Raw genomic sequence first — 11,312 nt, 5'->3', positions numbered from 1 at the left:
TTTTTTTTTTTTTTTTTTTTATTATTATTTCGAACATGTGTGCTGTGTGCCTGGACACGGAGATACGTAAATTGAAACCCGCCGAATTGTACACCCTAGGAAACATATTGAACTTCTCCGATTCGTGGAAAAAAGTTATGGCTCTTGTGGTTAAACGCGAAAATGTTCCCAAATTTAATAACGATCATATCAGGTAGATGGAATTAGAAAATCTTTTGTTTCTTTTAGTTTCTAAATCTTGTTGTTTAAGTTTGCGATCCTAGAGATTTGTTGTTGCATCAACAAGAACTGTGATAGAAGAGACTTGAAAAAGAGTCGCGCTCCGCACGTCGATCTTAAAAAAAAAAAAATTTATTACAACATCGCGGTGTTATATTGTCTTCTCAATCAAAAGATTTGTCATCGTGAGTCACGCATGTAATGTGTGTTGCAACAATCGCTCGTGAGAGTGTGTGTCTTTATATCTACATATAAAGATAAATTAAAAAAATCAAATGTCATTTAGTGCAATTGAGATGTGTTTTTGCCAAAAAAAAAAAAAAACCAAGCATCTCATATCTGCGTGTGTGACTCGCGTGTTATTCGGAAACAATCAAAAATTGTGTGAATTCGCTTTAATTTATTTTCTCTGTATGTGTTCTCTGTAAATCTCGAAAGACGATGTATTGCGAAATAAAAATTCAATCAAATATTTGACGTAATAAAATTATAAAATCTTTAAACACAAGAGTTTAATTTTTTTTTAATGAATTCACGTGGTGTCTTTTTTTTGTGTTTTTGTAGTATGATAGAACAAACAGCGTGCAAAGACAAGCGCAACGCGGCTCAGATGTTTTTGGACGAGTGGAGCACAATGGGAAGAAAGAGACCAACGTTGAGAACGTTGTTGGATCTTCTGATGAAAGCAGAATTGTTCAGAGCTGCCGATTACGTAGCGTGCGACATATTAAAACGTAAAACTTTTTTGTTTTACATCAGTACACAAATGTATATGTTTTTTAAGAGTTGAAACAGACCGATACGAGCACATAATCATCACAAGTTGGTCGTGTATAAGTATTGGATTTGTTTAAATATCACAAACGTTTCGGTCCTTAGGATTGGACCTTCTTCAGTGTGAATGGCCACGTTCACCAGACTGAGCAGATCAGTGAACGCTATCAGTGATTCTTTAATATGATTGAATCTTGTCTTTAGATCTTCGCTGGATCTAAAGTGTAGAAACCAATCATATTGAAGAATCACTAAGCGCTCGCTGATCTGCTCAGTCTGCTGAACATGGGCAATGATACAATGTATCATTGTATCATTGTATCATTCACACTGAAGAAGGTCCAATCCTAAGAACCGAAACGTTTGTGATATTTAAAATAAATCCAATACTTTATACACAGACCAACTTGTGATTATTGCTCGTATCGGCCTGTTTCAACTTTGACAATTTCACGAGCGAACTATTGAGTATATGTTTTTTTTATTTCGGTTACGCATATATAAAAAAACTTGGCTCTGATTGCAGAAGAAAGACCGAAGAGGCCCGATTGCGGTCCAGCAGCTTCCGTTGATATAAGCGACACGGTTGTAGATCAGTTGTTGAAACAGCAACAGATACATCAGCTGAATGTATTCGGTGATTCTCTGATATTAGGCTCGGCGTCGGAATTCGTCTCGGAAGTTAACGGTCCTTGTGACAACGTGGCAAACGATGCGAATAAAATTGCAAATACAAATCTGTTGGACATAGGTAACGACGGTTCGTGCGAGAAACCCGCGGATATTTTGTTCGAAACCGTGTCGAACCTGAGAAACTGCAGTGTCGCTGATAAAACAGCGGATAACACGGACAAAGCGACAAACGAATGCGCGGAAAACACTTCCGTTTCAACTCGCAGTTCCGAGTCAGATAAAGTTAAAAGAGACGCGAATAAATTAGAGGAACCGAATATTCCGGATCGATATTACAAATACGAAGAAGTATCGTCTCAAGAATTGCCTGTGTTCATTAACAATCCCAAGCAATCTGTCGCAGCGTTTGATGAAGAAATGTGCTCCTCCGATATTCCTCTTTGTTTGAAGTTTTGAAAAAAAAAAGAAACGGTTCTCGTTCTAGAACCGTGTCGTAATTTTGATTCAACTTAAAACCAACTGGTCTCCGCTCTAACACTCGTTCAGCGAAAACACTGGCGATTAGAAATAAGAATGCGCCAATCTCGCGAGATTGATCGGCGAGAGAAACTTTTTATAAAACTGAGGCAACAAGAGTTGGTTGTAAATAAAACAATTGAGAGAAGTAACAAGGCCCAGATGCGCTGGATGTACACGCAAAAATATATTTTTGTTAACACGTTAAATTAAATTGTACAGCAATTGAAATTGAATATTAATTCGATTAATATTCGATGTATAAAAAAACAACAATCTTTTAGCCGGTGATTGAGCCGGACTTCTCGCACGCTCCGTTTTCTCAAATAGTTTAATACCGAGAGAGACTTTGTCACACAAATTTTATATAAATGTTTAAATAAAATGTACAATGTACATCTTTTATCAGGTACTGTTTTAAAGAAAATCGAATTTTCTACAAACATGATTCTCAAAAAAATTGAAAAATTAAATCAGATCTCTCTCTCTCTGAAATTTCATTCGCTGCCAATTGAAAAGTTGGTTGCGCAAGATTTCCTTCAAGCGCTCTTGAGAATCCCGGTCTCTCGTTTGTTCAATGACTTCTGTAGACAATCGCGTCAACGTATTACGCGTGACCGTGAAACAACGCGGTAACCAATCAGCATCTTGCTCTTTTATGGAAAAGCAGCATTTCGATTGGTTATCGAAACGTTCCGTCTGTACGAGACTTCAGCTTTTTCATGTGTTCCCGGCTTTATTGGGTGCGTTCAGACAACTCAACAGTTGCGCAACGGTTGAGAGATAATCAATTCTGATTGGATCATACTGTTGGAACCGCTTCTCAGATTTTGAAGAACAGTCCTATCATAAGTGATGATCTCTCAACCGTTGAGTTGTCTGAACGCACCCGATTTTTGGCGCCAATTTGATGAAATCCATCAGAGTGACGTCATTCGTCGCTCTGGACACGATTCAACTTGTTGCATCGGTTGCGAACATACGCTGTAAGATCCAAATGTAAAATATTAATTTATTATGGTGTTGTCAGAGTTAATCGGTGCTAAAAACAAAAAGTTAATTTGAGGCTGACGTGAAAGATCACGTAAGGAAAAAAATAATGAAGAAAAAATAATAAAGGATGTTTAAAGAAAAACAGCAATAGCTTCCAGTTGAAGAGGCTGAAGAAAGTTTTAAAAAGACAACACATCGCACAAACGCGAGAGGTTTGAATTGCAACAAATAAAAAGAAGAAGAAAAAAAACTTTCTGAATCAAATATGGACAGAAGAAAATTGTTGTCTAAGAAAAATTTATTGCCGGTCAGCCAGTCGTCGGAAAGAAGCGACACTGTCTTTGGCAACAAACAAACAAGAGACAGTATCCAAGAGAAGAGTCAATCATCGTTCGACGATGACAGATTGTCATCTATACGATCGTCGGTGTTAAAATCACTGAATCATTCGCCACTGAGTAGTATTTCTTCTATCAATAAAAATAAAAAACGAAGTTTTAACGAGGTTGACAATGATTTATCAGAAAATGATAATTTTTGTGTTAGCAGTAAGTTGTTGAAAACAACCAAGTCGTCGGTGACGAAAGAAGCGATTGATAAAATATCATCTAGCAGAATCTTCGATACGAGCCAGCGGGAGAATGTATGTTCGTTAGAAACTAGAATATCGGAAACAAAGAAGACAGAAAAATCATCGGTCGCATTAACCGGTGGTGGATGTCAGAATACAAATTTGGAGAAGCGAGATTTGGACGATCTCTCATGCGACGACGACGAGTCCGCGGTTGTTAAGAAGAAACAGAATAAAATTTTATCGAGCAGAAACTCGCAGCGTACCGGCAAAATTGGTAATGGTAATTATGATTCTCCCGAGAAATTACTTTCTTCCATTCGCAGATCATCACCCGTTAAGCCAACCGCTAAACATGATGTTTCTGAGAAGAGACAGAACGCAGAACTTAATTCATGCGTGGAATCAGACAAGTACGGATCGAAGAATACAAGAGAACATTCGAAACCTCGTCATGTATCGTCGGTTTTTGTGAATTTCCTGCAAAAAAGCGGAATTACATTGTCAACCGATGGTGTATACGTACTCAGTAAGTTTTTGTTTCTTTGTTTCACATATTCTGTTTAAATGGCATTTAATTTTTTTATCCAAAACGTTTTTGCACACAGATGTTTCCGCATCGATTGCCAAAAGGAAGATGAGAAAAATTTTTAATTCAAAGCAGTATCAGAAAAAGGACATTGTCGATTCCTTGGAACAGTATGTTCAGGACGAAGAGAATTTTCAAAATATGTTAAGCAACATGGAGTTGTCTACCGACAACAAGAGTTACAGCGTTCTGAACAATATGTCTCTTGCAAAAATACTGCTGGAAGTTACAGAAATCCAAACGGATGTGTATAACATCTTTGTGTCTAAACTTAATGAATCTGTTCTCCTGGCGTATGTATATAATATCTATTTGTGTCTCCGTTGCATGTTTTTAAAATTTATTGCAATATTGGAAACGTGCGATATAAAATGAACACAATAAAAATTCTGAATATAAAAACTATTTTATATAAATTTGTTCTAGTGATAGTCCAGAGAAAATTCCCTGGGCATTGCTACTGTTGCATCAGTTCCGATTTTTGGACACCATAGCCGATGTTGACGTATTAACTACAAACATAGAACAGCTACTGGAAACGTGTCCTTCGTGGTTTCAACGTGAAATTGTCCTATTCTTGCCTGACATATTGTCGGATACCCAACATCAACACATCGCCGAGATTCTAACGAACATGTTGGAAGAAAATTGCGAACTGACGGCTACAATTTTAGACTGCATCACCAGCTTCAATCTTAGCAAAGAATATTTGGAAGAATACAAACTTAAAATATTACATTTGTTAAAAACAAACATGAAAGTGGAATTTATACCGACCGTCATTAAGTAAATTTTGTTGTTTGTTTATTATTTTATGCGTGTCTTTGTCAGCGCTGCGCTTATTTAAGATCTCCTTGATTGTGTGTGATCGCAGGTTTTTGCTTAATGATTGCGCAAGTCCCGAAATTGTCAAGCAACTCGTGCTCGCGCTGCGAAATATGGAAACGCAACCACTGGCTGGAGACAGTATCGAGGACTGTTACAAAAATCAAGTACAAATAGTTAAAGCGTTAAAAATATGTATGTTATTGAACAAAGAGATAATGCATTCCGCGTTAAATGTGATAAAAGATATCAATAAGAATCCAAAGCCGTTGGATCTAATCGTTTTGCTTCTGATATTTGGCGGAACGGCGAAGCCAAAAATTGCCGAAACCTTGTTGAAGCAAAATGTGCAGTGTGGATTTTACAGAATAAGTTTGCTCCACACGCTTTACAATGATTACAAACAGGTTTGCACGCATCTTGTGTAAATGAGAAAAACAAAAAAAAAAAACAATATCTAAAACTTGAACGGAATATTATAAATTTTATCGAGTTATTCATTTTTTTTTCAGGTTGTTCAAGAATTGCAACCGTTAATATTGCAACTGGCAAGTAAATTATTAAAGTCCAAAGATTACGTGTTTATTAGTTTTGGCATAGAGTGGTTCCGCTTGCAGTTTGTCATTCAGAAAGACACGTTCGCGTACAAACAACGTGAGATCATAGAGAAGATCATTCTTCTCATGGGTAACAACGATCAAACCATGAAACACACGCTTACCGTGCTCTGTAAAATGGCAGAGGACACGGTAGAGAGAGATTGTTTGGTGACGCACTGCAATCATCTGAGAATTTTATTAGAAAAGATAGATTGCTTCGGACTTGAGGAAGTTGGGATTTTGAGCGACTTGTTGCACAAGCTGTGCTTGATCGACGATTCCGCTTCGGAATTATTAAGAGATGATTTATTTATATTGTTGCAAAAACAATTGTCCGCTGCCAAACCGATGTAAGACAGAAATTGGACAGAATTAAATACACTGTATTTTATTTTATTTTATTTTTTTTTGTTTTTTTGTACATATATGTAATGCGTTAAAATAAATTTTACACATTTCAGTACAAAATGCAAAGGTGTGATGGGTGCGGTAATGGCGATAAAACATTCAGCAGTGAAGACCGAAACTAGTGATAAGGCTTTGAAGTTATTTGGTATGTGCTTTTATTTTATTACACACACACACATGTGTTATTACAAATTGTAATATAAGCTGTAACTAAATAATACAGTTTATAAAAATAACGAATAACAAACGAAAACTATTTCGAAGTTTTTTTCTTCTGTATTTGGAATTAGTTTATTACACAACAAGAGAGATAGAGAAAGAAGTAAAATTTTAATAAATTTTCATATATATGCTTTAGTGTAAATATACGACAATTATTTGTAAGTTGCAATTGTTTACAGATAGAGTAATGAAAAGCGTGAAAAGTTGTTCAAAATCGCTACCTTTGTTTTATGATCAATTAGCGCAAATAATTGCCGAAACCGAATCTATAGATGCGAATTTTGTTCGAACAATAAGTAACCGTATCGAGGATGAATTTGTTAACACATATATGACGGATAAAATACAACAGAAGTAAGTGTGATACTTTAAATCGTTCTTTTATTTAAAATTCTATTAGGAAAAAATAAGAATTGTGTTATGAGAAATTTTCATATTAGTTTGCTACAGAGATTTGAGATATTTTAGCGAGTAGAAAATATGAACTTTTATTAAATATTATTTATAAATAGAGTCGTGTGTTTTGAAATAACAAAAAAGCATTATATAAAAATACTTGTATTACAGCGACGATTTGGTACCTAAATTTGGACTGAATAACGTTGAAAGTGAGCCGCAAAGTTGCGTTTTAAATTTTGGAAATAAACGAAGCGGTCCAATCGCACCGATATTGTTTCGACTTCTCAAGACATGTTACATGAGGCTTAGCAGCCGAGGAGAATTGGAGGCTATAGACGCTCTTTTGGGATGTGGAATGTTGATGCCCCAAAACTTTGATATACCAGACCATTCGGTACTGGATCTCGTTATATGCGGTATCAATTGGTAATTTATAAAAATTATTAATTTTAATTTTTATAAACTTTCTTTATTCACACGATGTGAAAACTTTATGTCGCAATAATTGTTTATGATATGATTGTAAATTTTTTCTATTATTTTATTCATCTTTTTCTTCTCGTCTCTTTTTCTCTCTCTCTCTCTCTCAAATTATAAATACATTACATAAAGAATATGTGTGTGTTTTACAGGTTTAGAGAAGTAATTACGGGTTTTGTCACACAAACAGATCTTTTGCTACAAAACCAAGTACTAAAACGTTTAGATAATTTAATATATTTGCAAGGTGAACTAAATACACTGTTACTTTTATGCGACACAAAATATCAACCGTCACCGTGTTACTTTCATTACTTTCCACTACCTCCGTTTGTAACAATCGAAAAGAAGATTAGTAAAAAAGGACAGAAGACAGGTAAAAAAAAGAAATCTAACGCAACTGCGGAGAACACGTCGTCGAGGGAGTTCGGTTCCACACTGTGTTCTAAGAATCCAGCGTATTTTAGAAAGTTTGACGCAAAGGTATGTCAAATTATTTTTATTTGAAAATAATATTTATAAAATGAGTAATATTTGCACTAGTTAGTTTTAAACACATTGATTGTTTAAACGTTGCGAAAATTTATACTTTATTTAATACAAATTTCTAGTCTAAAATCTGTTGGCCTGTAATTAGAAAAATATGTAGCAATTTTAAAATATAACACTCTACATAGAATTTGAAAAAAACAATTGTCGAATATACGGAATGTTCGGTCATATAACGTTATTGTACATGTAGATAGCCCATCTTCTGGATGTCAAGATAGAATCGTCGCAGCTTGGAACGCAAACAATATCAACAAAGCAAGCCTCTTTCGTCGTGAGGGAACTTCTGTCGATATTCGAAAGCGAAGCTTCCGAATCTTTTGTGAAAGATCTAATAAACTTGTTGCCAAAGATCTGTGCCAAATTGGACGACGTTGTCAATAAACTAAGAGAAAATAATACGTGCGATTTGAGAGAAGCCGCGAGATTGTTGCTGTGTCTTCTCGCAAAAATTTTCAATTGGAAGGGATTTTTCAGCGTAACGTACAACACTTTGCTGCGCGGTATGCGCATTTTTTTGTTATTTAATTTTGAAGATTTGCGTGTGGCATGTTAATCATATTCGCGTCGATATATATATATCTTTCTCTCTGTAGAAGGACTGCGTACTCTGGCCAAACAAATTGACAAAAACAATGCGCAACTGCGGTCTTGCAAGGAACTTGTCGCGGAATCGTACAAGTATTTCGAATCGTTGTCAGACATAGCTACCGAAATATCATTAGCTACCGCTCTCGTCAACATGTGTCAGTCGTTAATGAAACATTCAGAAACCTACACCCAACAATACAAGAACAAACACGGTAAATGTCCGATTGTTTATTGAAGAGAGAGTTCGCGCATTCACAACAAAATTGCTCATTTTTTCATGTTCTCTTGATTTAGCAAAATTAGCATATGGATTTCTCTGTCTGGAATGGTTTGAAGACAAGCACACCGGTTCGCAATATAGATTGTTTATTAATCAGTTATTGAACAATTGGATAGACAACGAACCTTCGCCGTTGGATACGGTAACATCGATTTTGGAATGGTTACCGAGTGAAGTTTCCAATTTCGAAGAAGGTGGAAATAATTTAACGAGAATTCCTTCGATAAATGGAAATACCTTCCACTTATTGTATAAGAAATTGTTCGATGGTTTCATCAAGGGTATCAATATATCATTGTTAACGGTAAACTCGTAAGTACAGTTTTTACTTTATGTGTTTTTTTGACAATTTAAAAAGCTTGTCCGCACTCAGTGTAAAAATATTCAATGCGCGCGCGAGTTTAAATTAATGTGCGCAATTTTTTGGGGCATTTATATATGTTGCTTTCTTATTATAAATTTAATAATAATTATATATATATATATATATATATATATTTAATGTATATATATAATTTTTTGTTTTTAATTTACATGTATACATATATGTTTCAGAGATCCAAAGAGAATACAAGTATGGCGCAATGTTGCTTCGAATATTCAAAAACTTATACAGATATGTAAAACTTTAAAGCGAAAGGCCACCGTACAATTGTTTCTACGATACATGCCTCTATTGATAAAACAATTTCTAAACACTGGCATGCCAATACTCGAACACAACTTGAAATATCAAACAGATGATGTTATTAGTATTTTGAAAATTATGCAAAGTAAGAAATTACTTTTTTTAATATATACATATAAACACACACGCGCATAAAATGCCGCGATCTTATAATTTTATATAATAATGGAGTTTATTAATTCTTTTACATATATTTATATATATATAATTAATAATGTTATATAAAAAAATTTATTTAGTTGACAAACGGATACGACTTATACATGAGATTAATCTTTTTTTTTTTAAAAAAAAGAAATATAATGGCATTGACTTTGTATATGTTTAGGTGGTACGCGCTACTTAAGTGCGATTTGTGTTGACGGTATAGAAAAGAAAAATTTGCTGATGACTAAATATATACCTGCGGCAAAATCATTAGCAGAGAAGCTGCTTTACAGTGTCAAAGCAATGATGGTACTCAACGATAGCGGATCAGCTTTTTGGATGGGGAATCTTGTCAATAAAAATTTAGACGGCCGTGAAATTCTTTCACAGGTATCCGTATCTCTTTTTTTTTATATATACACGAACTTTGATTTGTTTTATTGCCATACATTAACACAAGTCAAAAAAAAAAAAAAAGAAATAAGCAAACAAGGAGAAGCAATTAATTCGTATACTAATTTATTATATTTGTAGACATCGTCGGAAGAAACTACGTTACCAGAAATGGACGCTATTTCTGAGGAAGCGATAAATGCGTCGTCTGAAATATTAGATTCTGATTTAGACGAAGATCCGATAGAAGAAACAGACAATGAAGACATTGAAGACGATGATTTATAGTTGTGTTTAACGTACGCCGTGAAATAATTATGAAATAATTTAAAATTTATTTTTTATTTTTGTCATTATTATTTAAACAAATATAAAAGAAGATATTTGAAACATGCAAGCGCGCATGTATTCACGTGTTATGTACGGGCGTTTTTGCCCGTTTTTTCTCGTGATATAAATTACTAAGTACGAATAAAAATATATAACAGATATGTAAAATACAAACGTTTACTATTCTTGGTAGTTTATAGAATAGAACAATATAGCTCTATACAAAGACGATTTACCTATATATCGTACATTCTATCTTAAACTGCCAAGACCCTGTTTGGTTACCAGTGTCCACTAGTGTGAGAAAGAGCATATAAAACAAGTTTTCTACATATATATATAATAATAAAGCCTGTATCAAACATCAAATTACGAATAAAGCCAAATCCACGTTTAGTGAACTTGGTTCCGAATTATCACATTTCAATTTAATCCTAACTCTCTCTTTTGATACAAGCCATCTCTTTGTTGATAATGTTCTGATACATTTTGTTAAAATTTGTTAGGATTTTCCAGACATTTTTAAAAACTTGTATCAAAAGAACATAACCAGCAGGAAGATGGAACGAACACTCAGGCCCTGAGCACAATAGAGAAAATATTAGGAATAAAAATACATAATAAATATGTAGAAAAGGGATTTGAAATAATGTTACATGAAACAAGAGAAACGAAATAGATTACTTGTTCCAAATTCTTCTTTCTTACTATGATACATTATACTATTTTCTTGATTTGTAAACAATTAATTTGAATTTCTTACTTAACATTTCTTCCTATTCTTAAAATTTGGCCTATTACGCTAAGGGCCTTTGTTGCTACATGCAAATGCAGTTTATGTCATTTTGTGTGCGATTCTTACGACTGTTCTTCATACACATTGCAACATCATTTGAACAAATGAGCACATCTAACATAAAGTAACCATAATACTTTTGTAACAATAAAAGATGCACATCATAGACTTATATATAAATAGACCCAGCGTTCTGTGAGAGGAGTTGTCCGCGTCTTCTAAAGGACGGAACGATATGCATCCAGGTGCTGTCTCCGTCGCTCCGCCGGTCTGGAGGGGGAACGTCGATGGATAACGTTGAAGGAAAGCG

General features: G+C 34.5%; 2 protein-coding genes across 3 annotated transcripts in view; both read left to right on the top strand.

Moving 5' to 3' along the window:
* The window catches only part of LOC109858712, an 8,967-nt gene extending 6,415 nt beyond the window's left edge, over positions 1 to 2,552 (top strand). The window contains exons 1-3 of one of the 2 annotated variants that reach the window (XM_020436227.1): positions 7 to 697; positions 784 to 953; positions 1,520 to 2,552. In XM_020436227.1, the coding sequence (XP_020291816.1) occupies positions 785 to 953; positions 1,520 to 2,082 (732 nt within the window). In that variant the 5' untranslated portion in view covers positions 7 to 697; position 784 and the 3' untranslated portion in view covers positions 2,083 to 2,552. Of the gene's footprint in view, positions 1 to 6; positions 698 to 783; positions 954 to 1,519 lie in introns of those variants that run through there. The other variant, XM_020436228.1, reaches the window with a different exon arrangement.
* A 462-nt stretch (positions 2,553 to 3,014) lies between these two features.
* LOC109858717 (Fanconi anemia group D2 protein homolog) lies at positions 3,015 to 11,306 on the top strand. Its single transcript, XM_020436235.1, has 15 exons — positions 3,015 to 4,235; positions 4,315 to 4,588; positions 4,722 to 5,081; positions 5,170 to 5,527; positions 5,633 to 6,069; positions 6,181 to 6,272; positions 6,529 to 6,703; positions 6,917 to 7,174; positions 7,381 to 7,711; positions 7,971 to 8,280; positions 8,374 to 8,580; positions 8,663 to 8,960; positions 9,204 to 9,421; positions 9,665 to 9,873; positions 10,018 to 11,306. Exons 1-15 carry the CDS (start codon positions 3,401 to 3,403, stop codon positions 10,162 to 10,164), a joined length of 4,509 nt encoding a protein of 1,502 aa, XP_020291824.1. The 5' UTR covers positions 3,015 to 3,400; the 3' UTR covers positions 10,165 to 11,306.
* Positions 11,307 to 11,312: the final 6 nt, after the last annotated feature.

The sequence above is a fragment of the Pseudomyrmex gracilis genome, unplaced genomic scaffold (genome assembly GCF_002006095.1).
Source record: "Pseudomyrmex gracilis isolate BER0280 unplaced genomic scaffold, ASM200609v1 scaffold_220, whole genome shotgun sequence".
NCBI lineage: Eukaryota > Metazoa > Arthropoda > Insecta > Hymenoptera > Formicidae > Pseudomyrmex > Pseudomyrmex gracilis.
This window is presented reverse-complemented; position numbering and strand designations above follow the sequence as displayed.